Source organism: Petaurus breviceps, unplaced genomic scaffold (assembly GCF_028583685.1).
Source record: "Petaurus breviceps papuanus isolate PSGF00001 unplaced genomic scaffold, PetGlider_PUasm1.0 185, whole genome shotgun sequence".
Taxonomy (NCBI): domain Eukaryota; kingdom Metazoa; phylum Chordata; class Mammalia; order Diprotodontia; family Petauridae; genus Petaurus; species Petaurus breviceps.
In genome coordinates, this window is record NW_027185797.1 from 31,119,855 (window position 1) to 31,141,496 (window position 21,642).

Below are 21,642 nucleotides of genomic sequence, written 5' to 3' on the forward strand. Positions count from 1 at the left end.
AAGCAAATGCTAAATTTCTTTCCACTAATCTCAAAGGGCTTATAGTATATTTCCTAGCTATGTGACCCTATAGACCCTAGGCCAAGTCACTTAATCTGTTTGCCTCAGTTTCCTCATCTACAAAATGGAGGTAATAAAGGCATCCACTTGCCAGGGTTGTTATGGGTTATCAGTCGAGATACTCCTTAGAAAGCATTGGCACAGTGCCTGAGGGCACATAGTAAGAGTTGGCTGTCATCATTATTTCTCTTACTAGTCTGTCTCTTCTTCCCTTCTTTCTCAATTTCCACTTACCAAGAAAAGAATCAGGATCACAGACTACAAGTTTCCATAGAGCCCTTTACTGTTGATAAGCAAGATACAGAGGGATGGGTGGTAAGTACTGACTTCTACTGGGCTCCGGCTAGAAATTTACAAGAAATAAGCCCTTGGAATCCAACTGTGGCGGTCTGGAGGCGGATGTTGGGGATAAAATAGATTACGGAGGCTGGGTGTGCTCAGGGCTGGGCACCTGCTGCAGTGAATGATTCACTTGTTTCCCTTACTGAAAAATTACCCTGTGACAGAAAGATATTACAATTAACAGAAGGAAAAAATGCATCTGGCCCTATTAAAATCAGCAATTTAACATATTAAACAATTCTTTACTATTTAAAATAGTAACCAAATCATAATTTTTTATTTGAAAAAGTTTTAGTCAAAAAGTAACTACTTCCATTTTTTACAGTAATTAAGCATGTGAAAAAAATCACTGTAGCAAAGTCTTAAAGGACATCAATGTTTCATTTTAATTGTGTTATACACTGTCACTTCTCCCCAGCTGGTTTTACTGTTCAAAAGTGCTTCCTTGCCAAGGCAGAGGAAGAAGGAAAGCTCAATTTGAGGTCAGAGTGATTGAGGTGAAGAGACTTAGCACGTTAGAGCACCTTGCTTTCTCCTCATCTGACCTCAGAGAAATCACTGAACCTCTCGGCCCATCAAGTTATCAGGGTAAACGTGAGTTGGCATCATCTTATTTTCTTATAACTGATGGTAAGACGTACTCAGGAAGGTTCGGCTCTCCCCTAAGAGCTGAAAAAAAAAAAAACTGATTCATTGTTTCCAGTGATTGGAAATCCTCAAACAGAAGTGTCCAAAAGGCCCCAGTTGGACAGGACTAAATAACACTCAATGTTACGCATGATGTATTTGAGAGACAACTTTCTGCTCCACTCAGCAAGTCTGAGGATCAAAGTGTACTTTGAATTCACTCTTCCTTCAGCTTGGAAGTTTATTGCTTCAGCTTTGCCATCTCCCTCATCTGTGAGCCACACATATGTGATGCCAACCTATTGCCAAAGGGTTGTGCCTATCCCACCAGGGAAGAGGTAAGAAGCTTCCACTGGCTTCCTTGTGATATTGGCAATCAACAGGCACCCACAGCCCTGGGGGTCTCTGAAACCTGGCTAATGTGCTCTGAAAACGGATCAGCAAGCCCAGAGTCGGCCAGTACAAACAGGCCATCACGTGATTCTGCAGCCACAAAGAATACATTTGGTTAAGAATCAGTCATTTCATCTTACTGCCTGCATCTGTCTGCATCCCTCATTTTTCCACCATAGAAAAATTTGTCATTTGGCCTCAAATTCTTGTAACAGCCTGAAGACTATTGAAATGGCAAACTCCTATATGATAAAATGTGATAAGAAATGAATGAAGGGCCCTAACTGAACCAAGATACCACCTGGGGAAATGAGGAATTTTCCATAAGGTTGGGATGTTTTGACTCTGAATGTGAAACCTGCCTTTACATACTCGTAAAATGCCCATGTTGTCTCTTCAACATCTGTTCTCCAGAGCAGGAAAAGGATTAGTCCAAAGACATGATATGACAGGCACTTTCTGCTCTGCTTCTAGATAGCCCCCTAACCCTTTCTCGAAGGAGTATAACACTAAGTGAAAGAGAAAGAGGTAGGTGGGAGGGACCTGGACAAGCCACATCATGTTCATTTTGACAGAGGGAACCTAAGTCTTACAAATGAGCCCAAAGAACAGCTAAGGATGTCATTTAATGCAGTACAAGTATTCCAGAGAGCGGGGAAGTGTGTCTACCTACTGCAGTCACATTTATTCATCTTGGTGCTCAATCCCTTCCTTCAGTCCTTAACGTTTCATTGTGGATGGCAAGGCCACTGCTGCTTTCTTCTTAGCAGCCTTTTCCATTTTCAGCTGTAAATAAAAATATTCACATAGTAATAGTGTGGAGAGATAATGCAAAGATCAAATGGCATATAACTTTTATTGGTTTCTTATTTTATGCAAAGTCAGAGTAATCGCTAACAATGACCTACTGACTGCTTAGAAACCCCAAACTTTCCAAGTCAGAAATAACTGAGGAGAACTGATGTGACACAGCTGCATATTAATAACTTAACACACAGTGAGACCGAAATCTCTTCAATGATATCACACTTTCTAATGGAGAAACTGTGTGGGTTAAGGACATTCATTTGCCACAGACATTTTAAAAATCTCTTTTCAGGCTGCTGATTCTACCATCCCATCCCTGGCCTCAGAAGAGAACCTGAATTCCCACTTCTGCCAAGAAAACTGAGGCCTCCACCCACTGGCATCTCCATCTTCACCCCAAGGAAGTCTCAAACATCATCCTTATCATCATCCCCCATCTTCACCTCAGTGCTACTCAATGCCTACTATGTGCTAGGCACTTTCAAGACCTCCTACTGTGCACAGAATGACAAAACCCACAATTCTAAGTCTCTACAAGCTGCTACAGCTTCTTGTCAAGGCCACCCCCCTACAGTGCCCTTCATTCCATCTCCTCCTGCTTCCTCCAGGACTCTGTCCCTTTGTTCATCTTCTCCCTCCTGACTCTCCATATCTCAGCTGCGTTCTTACCCTGGCACATCCCTCTGCCATGCCAGCCTCCTTCTCCCATAGGAAGATCCTTTCAGGGACTGCCATTTTGGGAATAGGCCAAGGGCCAAGTCCAAGCCCAGTGTGCTTTGTTCCGGTCCCAACTGTGCTTCTGGCTCTGGACATGGCTACCACCCTACCTGTGTATACTTCCCTCTCTAACCTCACCAATTCTCACATGTTTCAGTCTCCCATTAGATTATAAGCTCCTTGAAGGCAGGGACTTTACTTTTGTTTGTGTATCACAGAGCTTAACACAGTAAACACCTAATAAATGCCTCCTGGGGGCGGCCAGGTAGCACAGCAAGTAAGAGCACCGGCCCCAGAGTCGGGATGACCTGGGATTGAATCTGGGCTCTGATACTTAGTACCACACCCAGAAATAACTGGCCGTGTAACCTTGAGCAAGTTACTTAACCCCAACTGCTTTAAAAGATAAAAAAAATAAATGCCTGCTGCCTGCTTGTCCCCCCCCACCCCACTTTGACATTCAGTCTCCATTGTCTACTGGATCCCTTCTTTGCTGATGATGTTCTTCAGTCTCTCCAGTCCATTCCCCACCTAGATGCCAACTTGGCATTTTGAAAGTACAGAGCAGACCAGGTTAGTCCCTGGCTCCAGAAACCTCAGTGGATAAGGTGTAGCCTCCTTAGGCCCTTCCCAAGCTCTTGGTCATGTCAGAAGCCAATCTTTTAGAATGAGTTTCACACCATTCCCCCTTGACCACTCCCAGGTCCAGCCACCCTGTCCATACCACTTCTTGTTGCTTCTATGTTCTGTACAGGCTCACTGGCTATCTCCATGGTGAAACGCTCTTCCTTCTTAGTGCTACCTCTGGGGCTCCCTCCAGACATAGCTGAAGTACCACTTCCTATACAATTCATCAAGCAAGTATTAAGTGCCTCCCATATGCCAAGCTATGTGCTCTGCACTGAGGGTACAAAGACAAGGGACAAAACAGCTTCCCAAAAGGGGCTTTCCCTGAAGTCAAAAAGGGTCAAGGGGCCTCCTACCACCACCTCCCAACATTTTTAAATCAACTTTTTAAATATTTTAATTGATTTATCTGTATCCTCTATCTGTTGTTCCTTTCTACCACTACCATCACCCCCCTTTAGAATATAAGCTTCCTGAGGGCAGGACTTAGAAACTAGAATCCAACAATAGGTTCTGTCCAAGAGACAAGCTTGGGACAGAAAGACATACACTGAATTGAAATGAAGGGTGCAGGCAGAGGCTGCTATGTATGCTTCAATTGAAGTGAAGAGGGCAGGGGTGGCAAAAACAAATTAGACCTAACTGAAAGACATAATCAGAAAAAAATGTATTTTACTAAAAAAGTTACCATAGACAAGGAAGTAATATCAAAATATTTTACAGCAATTCCTCAGATAAAGGCCTCATTTCTCAATATATGGGGAACTGAGTCCAGTTTATAAAAAAAATGAGAGCCATTCCCCAGTTGATAAATGGTCAAAAGGATATGAACAGACAGTCTTCAGAAGAAGTTGAAATCACCTATAGTCATATAAAAAATGCTCTAAATCACTACTGATTAGATAAAGGCAAATTAAAACAACTTTGAGAGACCACCGCACAACTATCAGAAATGACAAATGCTGGAGGGAAAGAGGGAAAATAGGTACATTAATGAACTGCTGGTAGAGTAGTGAAGTGATCCAGCCAATGTGGAGAACAATCTGGAACTACGCCCAAAGGGCTATCAAACTGCACACCCTTTGATTCAGCAATGCCACTGCTTTGTACCCCAAAAAGATAAAAGAAAAAGTAAAGTGATCTATTTGTAGCAGCTTTTTGTGATGGCAAAGAACTGGTAATTGAGAAGATGCCCATCAATTGGAGAATGGTTAAACAGGTTGTAATGTATGATTATGATGGAGTACTGTTATGCTATAAGAAATGACAAGGGGTGGTTTCAGAAAAAATAGAGCGAGACTTATATGAACTGATGGGAGAAGAACCCGGAGATCTTTGTGCACACTAACACAATGTTGTAATGATGATCAACTGTGAAAGACTTGTCTACTCTGATCAGCACACTGATCCAAAACAATTCCAAAGGACTCATGAGGACAAAATGCTGTCCCCATACAAAGAGAACTGATGACCTCTGAGTGCCAACTCAAGTATTGATTTTCTTGATTTTGCTTTTTTTTTTTTTTTTGCAATATTGCTAACAGGGAAATACGTTTTGCATGATTTCACATGCACAGTTGGTTGGTTGTTTGCCTTCTCAATGGGTGGGGAAGTGATGGGAGTGAGGGAGAGAATCAGGTATTCAAAATTTTAAAAGAAAATAATGCTAAAAAGGAAAACAAAAAGACCTGGGAAGGCAAGTCCTGAAACAACTGGAGACTTCCAAAGCACGAGTGTCTTACCTTGTACTTTATGCCTGGGATACTCCCAGGCATGTCTCCACAGGCCACTCTCCTCTATCTAGCACAGAGGTTTATGTGACCTTGATGAAGCAACCCTGAGCTAATCACAGGCACCAACCTTTCCCAAGGCCAACTCTCCTAAAACACGTGTCTGATGTGTGTGTAAAAATGCCTATTCATGATTAGCAAATCACTAAATCATGTCTATGTCAACAATAAAGTTCTCACCCTGTAAAAAGTTATATGACTGGAGGCTTTCCTTATAAAATTCTAAGTGTCATCAAAGTGGTGTTTCCTGAACCTAACAAAAGAATCCTTGTGTTCTTTTCTTCTGCCCCCTGCAGATCTTCTAGAAAGTAACTATGGCAATGTGTCTTCTATTAATGCTATATTATGGTTTTTGTTCTACGTGATGGTTAGCACCAAATACCAAACAAGAAGGAACCTAGCATATGCACTTTTAATGATCACCCTATAAAGGCAGTGCATAAAGAGTCTGAGTGACTTCATGACAAGTAAATGCTTAATAAAAGCAATGGGAGGGGAAAAAAGTTTCTTCTTTACCCTTTCCTGGTAACGCCTTTCAAAGTAAGCCATATCATCTTCATCAGGTCTCCTTAAGGAAGATGCTTGATTACTTGTACCTAAAAATGTTTACAAAAAGGATTAATCTAAACATGTAAAAGTTATTTTATACATTCTGAAAATAGTTATAAGTGTTAAAACTCTCTAGAAGACTTCCATTTCTTATATCTCAGTTTAGACTAATCTTTTGTCTAAGATTACTACCTACTACCTGATGGTATGTGCTAGGAGAGAACAGCTACATGGGATAACTGGATAATAGTTTGATTTTTCTTGCCTACCTTTGATTTCTAAAGCATAAAGTGTTGTGAACCACCCATATAATCAGTGGGGAATCAAGTATCACTGTGCTCCATTCCCTTTAGAAAGAAAGGCACAAAGAATTCAGGTTCTCCACTTCAGAAAACCACAAGGTATGATTTTATATACCTTCCAATTCAGCTGAAATGAAGGCTGATATAAAGTGGGAGATTCAAAATCAACCACCCCAAAGATGGCCGCCTCTAGTTCTATCTTTTCAATAGCTTGTGAAGTTTCTTAATTTTCCCTATGGACTAGAAGGAATAGATAAAATCTTACTGCAAATCAAACGTGTCTAGATAGTAGAAGTAGACAGGCATTTAGAAAAGAGAATCATGGCTACTTTCTCTGGGTTCTGAATTGAAATAAAAATTCTTAAGTTAACTGCATTATCATCCATTTGCCTACCTTGAACAGAACTAGACGGCTCTTGAAATGCTCTTAGGAGTGGGTGGTCGGCAGCAGTAATCGGAGACTCTAAAATTTCTAGTGGAGGGGCACCTGAGTAGAAAAACACCACGAGTAGAAAAGTGAAAGCACTCTTTTAAAGATGCCAACAAGACACAGGCCAGCAACACCCAGAGAGACCTCAGAGGTCATCTCAGCCAATTCACACCCAAAGCCTGGGTCCCCTCTTTTCTGCTTAAGGGCCTCTAGGAAGCCCCCTACCCCCTCACAGGAAGTGCATTTTATTTCTGGAAAGCTCTAATTACAAGGCAGTTTTTCCTTGCAATGGAGAAGGAAATGGACAAGAAAATCCCAGATGGGGTCAGCAAGAGTTGGACATTACTGAACGATGCCTCGACAATCAACATTCCTTACATGCAGCCTAATGCTGCTTCTGGATCCAAAGAGAGTGAGTTTAATCCCTCCTCTACATAGCAACCCTTCACAGACTTGAAACTAGCTTTCCTGTCTACCTCTCAGTCTTCCCTTCTCCAGAATAAACACCCCCAATTCCTTCATTCAATCTTCCTCTACCATAATGTCCAGTCTCTTCACCATCCCTGGCACTTCCTCACCCCAAGTAATTCAGTTAAAATGCATTTAATAAGATAATGACTAAAACTCTCTGTATTAAAAAGTTTAAGAGCATTCACCTCATTATAGGGAGAATCCATCTTGTGAACTGTATGGTGGGTGAACAAGCGTAAGATAGAAAAAGTAAAAGTCACAGAGGTCCCCAGTGATTCATAGAAGATAAGACCCAAAGGAAAGAAGGAATGACCTCCTGTCTACCTGAAAATGCCCAGAGCATGACTAATAAAGTAAACTAAGGAGTATTCACGTAAGGAGATGAATACTGCAGAGACATCGCAGCTTGGTGCACAGTTGCTCGCGACAGCAGCTGGCATCCAGCTAGGTGGCACCTGACAGTCTGAAAGGACATTCCACGTGTTGCTTCCTTCGATCTTCTCCTAACCCCCCTCACCAGTGAGTTAGGTGCCAGAGGTACTCCTGGCCCCTCTGACCAGGAAGCTAGGTGGCCCAGGCTCATGGGGGGAGGCTGCAGACAGGACTGAAAATGAATTTTCTCTTGTTACTGAGTCCAGTGAGGGCAAGAGGAGGAGGAGGAGAGAACTAGAGCCACTGCCCCTTTGGAGAAGGGCGGGAAGGCAGCTCCTATTTAGGATCTGTTCTCTACCAGCACAAATGCTCCATGTGCCAGAAAGGACAGTGTAAAGACGCTTGTCAGCTTCCGGGGCAAGGTAAGCATTAGACTGAGACTATACTGCCAACCTGCTTGCATGGTTAATGGAAATCAGTCTCATTTTTCAAATACATAGCTCCTAGGTCAGGCTTTTTCTACCTCAGAATGACCCAATCTCCCAATGCTGAAAGGGGAAAGGCATTAAAAATAGGTCAGGGAAAGAGACAAGGCTGCTCATGTGTTTATGACTCTGTGTTATTTTCATACAAGAAGATACAACAGGAGCCCAGAGATTAAAAAAGAATAATCAGATCCTAGCATAGATGCCCAACATCCCTCTCATCAGAATAAGAGAATATGAGCAGCAAGAGAAATGCAAAAAGAATGCCCAAGAAGTGATGGCAATGTTCAAGTCAGAAACAGAAAGAAAAATACATTTAATTAAGTTGAAAGTATAAAAAGCAAATCAATTGGTGATGATCCTTGTCACATGCCATAGGTGGAGAAGAATATGTAAACACTAAATGGGAAGAGAGTATAAAGAAGATAAGGGAGGGAATAGAAGCAGGACCTCCCTGCTGCTCCAGCTCCCACCTTCCCCAATCCATGTAAAAGGGGACTCTGAACAAACTTTGGAGCTGCAGAACCCACAAAATGACACAGAGAAGCTAACCTCCCGGTGAGGACAGCCCGGCAGGCCGGCAGGAATTGGCCAGAGCAGTGCTCTGGGAGCTGAGCCCACAGGAGCCGGAGGTTTTAGCCCCAGGGATGGTCTGACCAGCCACCTGCCAGAGGGACTCCAGATCACCAGCAGCTGTGGCTGTTTCCAGATTTATCAACACATAGATGCGAAGGACAAAGTGAGAGGTCAGTGCAGTGTGGACTTTGGGACCAGTAGTTGGGACAGCATTGGCTTTTGCCCCCAAGGCGAGAAGCCGCTGAGATGCCTGCACAGCCAGCCAGCACCACCTGGCAGCTTCAGCTCCTGGCCTGCAGAGTGTTGGGGGACCAAGCACCAGTTTGAGGGGTAATCACTCTTGCTTTAACCTTCTTGGATCTGGATTGCAGTCTAGGGTGGAGGTCCTAGGGTGTGTGACCAGCTTGCCAGAGCATGTGGAGGCCTCAGAGAGGGCACCCAACTAATACCTTCGGTAGCTGAGAAAACCCCAGTGTTTGGGACGAAAGCTCCCCTGTCTGGTGGCAGAGTCCTACTGTGGCAAAAAGCCCAGGGGTCAAGTGACTGAGGGGCGACATGACCAGGCAAAGGAAGCAGAACAAAGAGAGCAATCCTACATTAGACTCCTATTTGGGGGATAAAAAGGAGCAAAGCATGGAACAGGAAGAAGATAGTGAAGTCAGAACTCCTGCACCAAAAGCTTCAAAGGAAAATATATGCTGGTTACAGGCCATAGAGGACCTTAAGAAGCAGATAAGAGAAGTGGAAGAAAAATTGGGAAGAGAAATGAGAACGATGCAAGAAAATTACAAATGAGAGTCAACAGCCTGACTGAGGAAAATAACACCTTAAAAAACAGACTAACTCAATTGGCAAAAGAGGCTCAAAAAGGCAATGAGGGGAGGAATGCCTTAAAAAGCTGAATTTGCCAGATGGAAAAATAATCTCAAAAGCTCAATGAGGAGAATCATTCCCTCAGATTTAGAATGGAGCAAATGGAAACTAGTGACTTTATGAGAAATCAAGATGATGTTAAACAGATCCAAACAAATGAAAGAATAGAAGGCAATGTGAAATATCTCATGGGAAAAACCACTGACCTGGAAAATAGATCCAGGAGAGATAATTTAAAAATTATTGGACTACCTGAAAGCCATGATCAAAGAAAGAACCTAGAAATCATCCTCCAAGAAATTTTCAAGGAAAATTAGCCTGATGTTTTAGAACCAGAAGGCAAAATAGAGGTTGAAAGAATCCATTGATCACTTCCTGAAAAAGATCCCAAAAAGAAAACTCCTAGGAATATTATAGCCAGGTTCCAGAATTCCCAGATCAAGGAGAGAATATTACAAGCAGCCAGGAAGAAACAATTTGAATATTGAGGAAACACAATCAGGATAACACAGGATCTGGCAGCTTCTACACTGAGGGATCGAAGGGCCTGGAATATGATATTCTGGAGGGCAGAGGAGCTGGGATTAAAACCAAGAATCACCTACCCAGCAAAACTGAGTATCATGTTTCAGGGGGAAATATGGTCATTCAGTGGAATAGAGGATTTTCAAGCTTTCTTAATTAAAAAACCAGAGCTGAATAGAAAATTTGACATTCAGATACAAGAAGCAAAAGAAGCTTGAGAAGGTAAACAGGGAAAAGAAATCATAAGCCACTTATCAAAGTTGAACTATTAACATTCCTACATGGAAAAACGATAGTTGTAAACTAATGAAACTTTTCTCAGTATGAAAATAGTTGAAGGGAATAGAAATATATATATATGTATACATATATATATATATGTCTATATCGGAGGGTATATGGGCGTATGAATACATATGTGAATGTGTGTATATATGTTTACAGGTATACATAGATAGAGGGCACAGGACCAATTTAATAGGAAGGGATGATACTTAAAAGGTGAAATTAAGAGGTGAGAGAGGAATATAATGAGAGGAGATGGAGAGAGACAGAATGGAGTAAACTATCTCATATAGAAGAGGCAAGGGAAAATGGTTACAATGGAGGGGAAGGATAGGAAGGCAAAAGGGAGTGGGTCAACATTCTCATTGAATCTGGCTTGGGAGGGAATGACATATACACTAAATAGGGTATCTCACCCTACAGGAGTATAGGAGGGAAGGAGATGAGAGGGGGGATGATGGAAAGGAGGGCAGGCTGAGGGGGAGAGAAGTTGGAAGCACCCACTTTTGAAAAAGGACAGGATCAAAGTAGAGAACAGAACAAGTGGGAGGTGGGATAGGAGGGAGGGAAATATAGTCAGTCTTTTACAATATATCTACTATGTTATTGTTTTGCATTAGCTACACATGTACAACCTATACTGAACTGCTTATCTTCCCAGTAGGGGTGGGTGACAAGGAAGGAAGGGAATGAATCTGGAATCCAAAGTTTTAAAATAAAACGTTTAAAATTATACATATGTAAATATATACTATTATTATTTTACTATTTTACATGTAACTGGGAAATAAGATATACAGGCACTGGGGCATAGAGTTCCACAGTGCCCTGCTGGAAAAGTCTAAGGGGGTATGGCAGAAGATATGGGAGAGAGCAGATTGGAGGAGGGGATATCCTGTGGGACTATTTTGGGGCGGTGGGTAGGGGAAAAACAGGGAGAAAATTTGTAACTCAAAATCTGACAGAAATGAATGATGTGAACCAGAAGTTAATAAAGCATTTGAAAAAAGAAAAGATAAGGGAGCAAATGGTGGAAGTTATTCTAAAACTGGGCAAGCATGACCGAGCAGCTCCCAGCCCCCTCCGCCATCAGTGATCGATGGCTACCAGGCGGGTCATGGCCAATGCTGGTGGTCTCTGTGTGTGGCCAGAAAAAGCAACAATGAAAACTGTGAAGGCAAAAGCCCATGGAGGAAGAAAGGGCAGGCAGAGTCAGTGCCAGAAGGGGACAATCTACCAAAAATACCCAGGGTAGAAGATGAAGACTGAGGCCAGAAGAAGGAGAAGCAGGAAGCGTCTGCAAAGAAATACCAAAGGACGTACATGTCCACAAACGTAAGAATCGATGGGCCCGAGTATGAGGGCCTTTTGCTTTCTATCCTTGAGTCTTCGGAAGAATGAACTTGTCCAACGCAGGCATTTCAGATGGAATGTGTAAATAACAAGATGCTGGTTCAAATCAAGGCACCACCAAGCATCCAGTGTGTGCATACCATGGCACATCTTTCTTGGGCCAAGAGCCAAAGGTGGGGAATCAGACACTAAGGCCACGGGACCACAGACTGTGCCACAGGCACACCTGTCATGGGCATCCCAAGGAGGGCTTCTGGCATCTCGCTGAAGGAAAGGGGGAAAGAGCAAAGACTCACCCTCCCAGTTGGCCTTAGAGGCTTATCAAGAGGCTAAAGCCTAAACATGCACCAAAGGAAAAGAAATGGTGAGAAAGACAGCTCGGTACCAAGAGGCAAGTGAAGCCAGTATGGGGGAGAGCCTCCAGGGTTCAGCAGGTTTGGGGGTGCACATGGGTGATTTTACCAAACTCCCTCTCCTCGGGCACCTTCTCTGCAGCTCACAACCTCAGGGCACAGAGAGATGAAGCCTTGCTTGGAGGCCCCCAGCTTGGCTGTGTCAGAGGCAGGACAGAGGCCAGGGTTGCCCTTCTCTGAAGCCCCCCTCTGTCCAGTAGTGTGAAGTATGTCACTGTCCAGTAGGCAGCATGACTTCCTGCCATATTTGAAGAGGTTGAATTTGATTGGCTAGTGAGAAAAGACCCATAAACATGTTCACGTGAGCATGTCTTTTTATCATAAACATCCCATGATAGTCAGACATTGAAAGGAAAGCATGGGAAGGCTCATTATTGGAACTTACTGACGGAAGGAGAAGCCAGCAGGGCCTAGCAGCCAGGATGGGTGGAGCAATGCATCCAGCAGCCCCCCATACCCCACCAAGGGCCAGAGGCAGGCTACCAAAGGGCCCTCCAGCCTTTCCCAGCCCAGCAGCCCTGGGCAGCTGCTGCCTTCACCCTGACGCACTGGGGATTTTGTCCTTTTTCAGCAGGCTCTCCAGAAAGAGGCATGAAATAAAGGTGACCAAAAACCCACATATGGCACCCAAAATGTTCCTCGGTGAAGAGGAATGGCCCGCCATCCAACATGAGGTGACCTAAGGGAGATTCCAGATGCTGATGTGTCAGCGGTCCCCTCGTCCCCGAGGTCACCCACCTATTCCACTGTCATCTAGTCGCATGTAGCCTTCTGCTAGTGAACTAAATCCCGTTAATCCTCCCATTGCAGCATAAGGAACGTTGTCTCCCACGGGCTTTCCCAGGGCCAGCCTCTCTTCTTTAGTTTCCACCACCGTCTCGTGTGTATATGCAGGATGACCACAACTACAGGTAAAGTAGCTATGAAATCCTGGGCATCTGTTACCTGTGTAAAATCACAGAAAAAATGAGCATCTGTCAGCATCAGTAAATACAGCAAAGCAGGACAGGCTGCTCTTCCCACTCCCTTTACTGTCCGTGATGCAGTCCTCCCAGCTCCAGGCCCTCAGCCCATTCCTGGCTCTAGCTGTGACCTCCAGAAACTCCAAGAGCATCTCATAATATAAGTCAGGGCATAAAGCAACCAGAAACGTCTCGGGAAAATAACTGGGGCAAAAGGACTGCAGAGCGGCAAATGAAACCGCGAGGGGAGAGTAAGGCATGGTGGACAAAATGCTAGGCTCTGAATCCGAAGGACCCGAGTTCAAATCCTCCTCTGAGTGCTCTCAGCCTCAGGCTCCTCGTCTTCAAGTGAAGACAGTCATGCCTATATCTGGCCCCTCTGGGATGGAGCTGTGACACAATCTATGCAGAGTACTCCTATAACCTCAGAGTCCTAGGTATGTCAGCTGTGATTACTAAATCATTCAGGTGAGCAAGTATTTACCCTTGGGAGTTCAGAGCCAATGGGAAGAACAATGGACAGGAGACTGCGAAACAGATGACATCCTTTCGTTCTTCCCTCAGGACCCAAGGAGAGAGTGTCCCAAAAGGCTTAGTGCACCTCTAAGCTAATAAACTGAAGGATCAGATCCCAGAGATAGTCAAGCCACCCATACTTCCGTGGGGAGTAGGGGGTATGGCCAGGCTTTGTCTATTTGCATAACAAAGCACGCATTTTACCCTTTGAAGTCATCAAAGACTCATTCTATTAAAAAATGTCATTCCAAAATGCTCTACTGCACAATGAGATTTCAACTTCAATTATTTCAAAAATAACTGACATAGCTTAATATGTATAAGCAGAAAATGGATATACTGCTTTCATTTTTATATTCATTCTATCTAAATTAGAATTTCTCCAAAAGGATGTGTTTAATTCAGCATAATGTATACTATTTGTCACGTACCAGATTCTACCAGCAAACAAAGCCACCTGAAATTCTTTCGGGGGCATAGCTGAAGTATGAATAAGTAAAATCTAAACCACCAGTTCTTGCAAATACCAGGACTAACTGCTATAAAAAATGTCTCCCAATGGCCTCCCAGTCACGCGCATCAGTGACGCGTGATTTAATTGATTAAATTCCCGCTGTTCTAAGATGTTTTTCAAGATCCCAAAGAACAATGACCATGTAAGCTCTGTGGCCGTTAGTAGTTACTGACTTACAGCATCGATGGCTGCTGCTTATGATGCCGGCACAGAAGAATATAATTAGAGCAATTCCTTAAAAAAGATCACTAGGTACCAACATTCATTGCTCATCATCATTTCTTCTTTTTTGAATAACCCAGTAAGTAGTTCAAATCCATGCAAAGAAAATGCAAATGGTCGCCTAACACAGAAATGCCCCAGCTCCGCCTGTATACCCAGAGAAGCCTTCCCTCACTTACATGTCCCGCAAACCCGATTTGGGTCCGCACTGTGTTGGTCAGCAAAATGCTTACACTTGCACCGAATAGGCCGAGTTCCACTTAAAGGTACGTAGTAAAAGGAGCTACAGGGGCATTGGTTTACTTTGCAAGGCAGGGAAATTGGGCGTTCTGGTGGGATCACTTCAAAGTCAGTTTTATGTTGTTTATACCTGCAAAGAACATGGAAACAAATCAAAGGAGACAGTGAATAAGCACAGGGAAACTGAAATTTACCAGGATTCCCATCTTCTAAAATCCTTCAAAAATATTTAGCCAAGTGAACCTCCACAGAAATGAAAAGCCAGCATCAACCCATCAACTGAAGAACAGCTAAATGCAATGTGGCACATGACTATAATGGACAGGAGATGCTGGGCTGTCCCAAATGGTGAAGGTGATGAAGGCAGAGAAGCACAGTAAAAGTCATCTGAACTGATGCAGAGAAAAGGAGGGAGAGCCAAGAAAACAATACAGACACAATGACTCCAACAGTATAAATGGAAAGAATGATGTAAAGATCAAAAGCGAATATCGAAAAACTATCAAGATCAAGCAGGAATCAAGAGATGCTAGAGAACACCCCTTTGTGGAGGTAGGAGGGACACAGGGGCTTCACATTGCACATTTTCCAGCTTTTCAATGTATTGATCAGTTGCACTGATTTTTTTTTCCTCTTAAAAAATACTATTTGTTATGTAGGATGGCTCTCTGGGGGGCAAGGGAAAGAACACTGGGGAAAACCATGATGATGTAAGAAACCGAAAACAGCAATAAAAACTTATTTTTTTTTAAAAAAGTCTACATCAATTCTTGTGCTTTGGTAGGAGAATGAAATGAAGTGTTGTTACTAATGCCTCTCAGCCTTCATTATACCATCCTCTAATGAAGACAGTCTTCCCTCAAACAGGAGCTTTTCTTTACTTTTTAAATGTGCCTATTTGTAGTATTAGTTCTGCTACCTCCGAAGTCAAAAGAAGCCATATGCTCATTAGACAAAAGTCTATTAAAAATGACCATAACCAGAGAAGAGTGTCAGAGACTTCCCCATGAGACCACATCAGGGGTTTGTTGTTCACAGCTAGGGGTTCCATTTTAGGAAGCTAGAGAGGATCTAGATGAAGGCATCTGGAAAGGTAACGGGCTTCTAAATCATGGCATGGGAGCATGAACATGGGAACAACTGGACAAATGAGACTCAGAGGGACATGGTGGCCACCCTCTGGTATTTGGAAGGCTGCTAAGAAGAAGGACAGACCCCAGAGGGTGTAACAGGTGGAATAGATGGAGGTAGCACTCAGGCAAACTTGGCCCAAAGTCACAGGTACTCAGGGCTATGTAAAATGGCAAGATTTTCAAAGTACAATGTAAACTCTTCCCTAACAGTGAGAGCAGCCTAGGAGTGGAAGGCGCTGCCTCGGGACACAGTGGGATCCCCTTCAGCGGAGGTGTGCAAGTGAATAACCATACACTTGCTGGAGTTGCTGATGAAGAGGGGGGCTGGACAAAATGGCCTCATCAATGCCATTGTTAAGGTCAGATAACCCTGAGAATCTAAAATGGGTCTGTGAGCACACCCTTCACCAGTCACCACACCTGTCTGGGCCTGCCCATCCCATTCCACTTGGGCTCCCATCCTCCCCAGAACAAGCTCAGTGGGCAGGGGGCTTCTTGACTTCCTCCTGATATCCTGAGTGGACCAAAGGAGCATCTAACTGTCCCTGGCATCCCTCACCCTTGCCACATGACCAGCCCATTTTCTCTTCCTGCCATCCCATGCCCTGAGCACATCTTTTGCTTCTATTTCTCAGACTTCTTTGTCAGAGTTCCTCACCAATGATACTCTGTTGCTGCTCATATCAACCAAAGGCTTCTCTATTGTCCTCTGTGGGAAATTAACTTTTAATTCTTCAGAGACTGTGTGTTCCACATCTTGATGCCATACAGAGGAACCAGTAGAATGTTGTAATTCACACAAAATGATAAATATAAAATAATTTAGATTTAGTGTTGAAATGCCATCAAAAAATGCCATCTGTGGGGGCAGCTAGGTGGCGCAGTGAGTAGAGTGCCAGTCCCGGAGTAAGGAGGACCTGAGTTTGGATCCAGCCTCAGACACTTACACACACAAAAAAAAACCTAGCCGTGTGACCCTGGGCAAGTTACTTAACCCCAATTGCCCCCCAAAAAAGCACAAACAAAAAATGCCATCTATGACTACCTTTCCTGAACTGCAATGATCTGGAAAATGGAAAATTTACTCCTAAATAATAAAGCTGACAATATTTCATAAAACATAAGACATTTCAGAAGAAAGTCAAGTTCAGACAGGTGAGGATGAGAGTTGAAAATTCTCAATGAAGGAAACACCACACTAAAAGCATCATGAAAGTCTCACTACTGCTGAGCTTTCATCTGGTAGGCAAAAGGAAGGAATTACTTTAAACATTTTTTTTTTTTTGCTTTTTGGAAGGCAATTGGGGTTAAACGACTTGCCCAAAGTCACACAGCTAGTAGGTGTGTCAAATGTCTGAGGCCGGATTTGAACTCAGGTCCTCCTGACTCCAGGGCCGGTGCTCTATTCACTGTGCCACCTAGCCACCCTACCATAAACATTTTAAAGCTCATATAATAGCTATTTAACTCTTTAATTATTCTATTTAACAGAGGGAATAAGGTTAACAAATCTGCTCACTGAAATCCCTCCAGAAAAACTAGAATTTTATTACCAGAACCTTTTGACCTCAACAGTACCATGTCTAAGCAAATTAGGCCCAATACATCATGCAAAAACCTACCTACCTTCCTTCCTTCCCTCCTGACTCCGGGGCCGGTGCTTTACTCACTGCACCACCTAGCCACCCCTCTAAAAAAACATTTTTCACTGTGTTTTTATCCAGTATCAAAGTACCAAAAATATTATTTGAAGGAAATTTTAATACAAACACAAACATGTTATTAGATTATCTCCTTGCAAGGGAAAATTGGTTCTGACAAAATAATATATTTGCCCAAAGGAGGTCATACATATAGAGATAAAACAGATCAATCTATCAAGTTTGTTAAGCACCCACTATGTACCAGGCACTGTGCTAAGTGTTACAGATAGTTATTAAAAAATGAAATAAAAATGAAAGTGCTTACACTCTACTAGGAGGAGCCGCTGTACAAAGCTGCATGACGTACAATAGACAGGATTTCCCATGTGCCGAGTAATTTCAGTTAGGGAATAAGGTCTGGGAAGGCTAGACCCTGCTTCGGCTGAACCCTGAAGCGAGCAGGGAGAACATTGGAGGTAAGCATGTGGTAGATGGCATTCTGGGCACAGGGAACAGAGGAGAGCCCATCCAGCTGGCATCCAACACTCTCCTCTTTGTCACAGCCGGGTGCTCAGAAAGGGCCTGACCACTGGCCCCATGCTGTCACTTCTCAATCTCCCCTACAGCCTTTGGCATCTGCCTTCTGCTCCCACCACTCACCTGAAACTTCTCGAGGGAACCAATGATCCTGCCTGGTCATGCCGGGGACTTTTTCTCAGCACTCATTCCTTCCTTCTCCATGACCTTCTGCAGCTGGGCCCACATGCAACACTCACTCTTCCAGGGGACTCTACTCTCCCACAGTTTCTAGGACACTATTCTCTCTTGGTTTCTTCTTAACATATGCTCATCTCCTCCCAGGCTCTCTTGCTACATAATCATTCTCCTCACCTCTAATAAATGTGGATGTCCCCCAAGGATCTATTCTCTGTCCACAATCTCTCCCTTGGTGATTTCATCAGCTCTCATGAGTTCAATTATCATCTCTCCATACCTGCTGGACAGCTCCCTCCCCCCCCCAGTGTCCTATAAGTATCTCAAATTCAACATATTTCAAAACAGAACAAACTATATTTTCCCCAAAAGTTATTCCTCTTCCAGAAGTGCCCGTTTCTCTTGAGGAAACCACCATTCTTCCCATCACCTGGGTTCATAACCTTGTTGTCACACATCATGAGTTTCCTTGAATAGAAGTTTCAGGTAAGTGTTGGAAGCAGAAGGCAGATGATAAAGGGTAGAGGAGAGGTTGAGAAGTGACGGAATGGGGCCAGCGGTCACAGTCCCTTCCTCTCCCTCACTCTCCATATCTAATCAGTTGTCAAGGCTTGTCAATTGAGAAAGACTGCTGGGTGTCAAGAAAGGCCTCATGCAGGAATTGGCACATAGCCTGAACTTAAGAGGAAGCAAGGCATTCTAAGAAAAGGCAGCATACTCTAGGTATGGAGGATGGCCTGGGCAAAGGCATAGAGGCTGGAGAGAATACATCCCATCCAGCCACATTACCTGAGCCCCAGCTCTCAGCCCAATCTGGGACCTTTCTTTAGCCTTATGCTCTAGCACACTAGGCCCTCATTAAGCACACAGTCAATTCCACAGCCCCCTCCTGTGTCTGTGAGCTTACTCCCATAGGCCATTCTCAATGCACATCACAGAATGTGTCATCCAGAATTTTTCTCTTCTTCCAAGGTGCAGCTCCGATGTGACTGCCCTCTCTTTCCCCAGGTGAAGGGATTCTCTCCCACCTCGGCTCTTCCTAAGGTACTTTGTCTAGGCCTCTCCATCACACTGTCCCCTCTGGATCTCTCATGTTCTTGCTAGCAAACCCCCTTCTTTACTAAACCTCATTCTCTCCATCTCCCCAGCCTCGTATCTATCTTCTCTGTCCATAGCTAGGTCTTCCCCATTCTCCCCCCAGCAGAATGTCAATTCCTAGGGGGGCAGGGACAGGCACTTCCTAATATTTGTGTCTCCATCATCCTATGTAGTGCCTTGTACAAAGTCAGAGCTTAATCAGTGTTGGCTAAGTTAAAGGGAGAGAACCTAGACATGCAGCAGAGTGAGAAAGAACCTGCCAGCAGCTTGAGCATCAGACTGGTATCCCCAAAATGTTCTGAGGAGGTGGCTCAGAGAGGATCCATGGAAAGATGGGGACCAGAATAACCCAGAATGAGAGAGCGTGGATAGGGGAGGATCTGACCCAGCAGAGGATGAGCCACATCCGTGAGATCACCAATGCACTGAGTTTAGGGGAGAAAAAGCACCTTCGCTATGTTCCTAAGGACACCAGAGAACCTTCCTGTGGTAGGAATTAGGTCAAACTTGGGGGGAAGGAGAGGGTCTGTTTCAGACTATCTGGGTATCAAGAACAACTAGATGTTCCTAAGAGTAAATCATGGAGCACCATCAACAAAAAAGATTTCCACTTCAGCCTGTAAGAGTTTCCTAATAAATAAATTCATAAAAATACAATAGAAACACTCCTACCTGGGACACCTTGTATAACAAACGCTCCTACCTGGGACACCTTGTATAACAAATGCTCCTACCTGGAACACCTCGTATAACATGCCCTATGAGATTCATAGCCTGAGTCCTGAACTCTGAGCCCCAAGTCTCCCTACCTCTAAACTAGTCAGTCTCTTCCTGGCTGTCACCACCCCTGAGAAAACAAGACCATCTTTTCCAAAGTCACAAAGTTGAACAAGGGGAGAGCTATGTTGTGATGCTGAACCAGCAAACCTGGGGGCAAACCTGAGGTCCAAAATGGTTTTAAAACTTTTTTCCCATACTATAATAAGCATCATAGAGCACATTCATCCATCTTTATTTCAACTATGGAATCTGCTAGTGGATTCTTTTATTATAATTTTACATTTTCTAGTCATCAGTAGAAAACTTAACATCATATCTTACCTGTGTGTACAAAAACACTGAGTTTCCGGGCCAACAAGTTTACAATCCATGCCCATAGGCGATCGCCAGCTCACAAATAATCTGTTTCGTAATCGCACTGGTAAAACTTTATTTTTGTATTCTTCATATTCTTCAGGGGTGAAAAGTTTCCCTCCATCATCCTCACCAACAATTCTACAACAAAATTATTTCTTATAAGTTTGGGGTATTTGTTTTTCAAAGACACATTAAAATCTAAAACTCAACACTCCTGAAACAGATTACATAGTCCAGTAAAGATCCAACTTTTCTGTTTCATGTTAATCAAACAGAGATTAGTTATGAAGTGACTAAATGTGTCAGACCCCACACCAGTAATAAATGTCACTTTAGCAACTAAGCAATAATAGTTGCAAAGAATGGTTCCCCAAATCCCTGGTTCCTATAGGAAAGCCTGAAAAGATCAATAAATGAATAAATCCATAGTGATGAGATTTAAATTGTGCTTCACAAGACTATAGCACATAATTTATTATACGTTCATCTGGATTCGCTCCTCTTTCTGAAGCCAACTGAAGTGCATTCTGTCTCTCTTTATCCTCCTCCAGGATTAGCCAAAAGGGGCAGGTCTGCAACTCCAAAGCATTTATCATTCCGAAACCAAGGAAATGCTCACTAGTGCAAACAGGTTATGCCAGCCCCCAGCGAGTGCTACACACTAGAGACACTCCCCTGGAAAGTGCCCACATCCAACTGAAGAGAAAAGCAGCCTGTGGCATGTTAGGCTGGGAGTCAGTGAGACGTAGGCTCAAATCTCCCTTCTGGCCCTGCCAAGCTGTGGGATTGTGGGCAGGTCACCTGACTTGCCCATCTGTAAGACTGGGGATAACACCTGCAGCACCTGCTTCTCAGGATCATTGCTCATGTGTAGTTGAAGAGCAGAAAACACTTTCTTGGCCAACTGTTATTGTGCTTAGTTTACCTATGCCCCCAACTCCAGGGACTGACGTTGGGCTTACTATTTTAACAACAATAAAAATGCTAAAAGTAGGCTAACTCTCCAAATTGTCATACAAAAACTAGAGAAAGGAAAAGGAAAAAATAAGTAGTCAGAAGTGAAAGCATTTCTCTTTGAATGTATGCCGTTACAATGACGTCTGCAATCTGCTACATAATTTCCCATCTCCCACTTTCTCTCCTTCAAAGTATTATCATCTTTTTGTCTCCAGGCTTCCAAATAAACTGACGGTAGGCTGGAGGTGAAGGAGAGGTACACCAATAAATCATCCTAAGGTCACTCCTCTTAAAGGGTCAAATAAAACATGATTTTTAAAATTATATGCTTTGTATTGTTAAAAATGTTTCTAAGCTTTTTAATCAATTTAATACTACAAATATGATCACAATCAATCGTCTTATTATACCAAGGAATTCGTTTCTGTAGTAGATGCATTCCAAGACGAATGGAAGGAAGGAAAGGAAGGAAGGAAGGAAGGAAGGAAGGAAGGAAGGAAGGAAGGAAG

General features: G+C 43.4%; 1 protein-coding gene across 2 annotated transcripts in view; it reads right to left on the minus strand.

Annotated features, from left to right (window-relative positions):
- Window positions 1-321: 321 nt before the first annotated feature.
- Window positions 322-21,642, minus strand: part of FAM221A (family with sequence similarity 221 member A) — a 23,642-nt gene continuing 2,321 nt past the window's right edge. The window contains exons 2-8 of one of the 2 annotated variants that reach the window (XM_069088728.1): window positions 20,141-20,314; window positions 14,391-14,581; window positions 12,736-12,942; window positions 6,609-6,701; window positions 5,880-5,959; window positions 2,096-2,208; window positions 322-557 (exon numbers count right to left, since the gene is read on the minus strand). In XM_069088728.1, the coding sequence (XP_068944829.1) occupies window positions 2,143-2,208; window positions 5,880-5,959; window positions 6,609-6,701; window positions 12,736-12,942; window positions 14,391-14,581; window positions 20,141-20,314 (811 nt within the window). In that variant the 3' untranslated portion in view covers window positions 322-557; window positions 2,096-2,142. Of the gene's footprint in view, window positions 558-582; window positions 1,072-2,095; window positions 2,209-5,879; window positions 5,960-6,608; window positions 6,702-12,735; window positions 12,943-14,390; window positions 14,582-20,140; window positions 20,315-21,642 lie in introns of those variants that run through there. The other variant, XM_069088729.1, reaches the window with a different exon arrangement.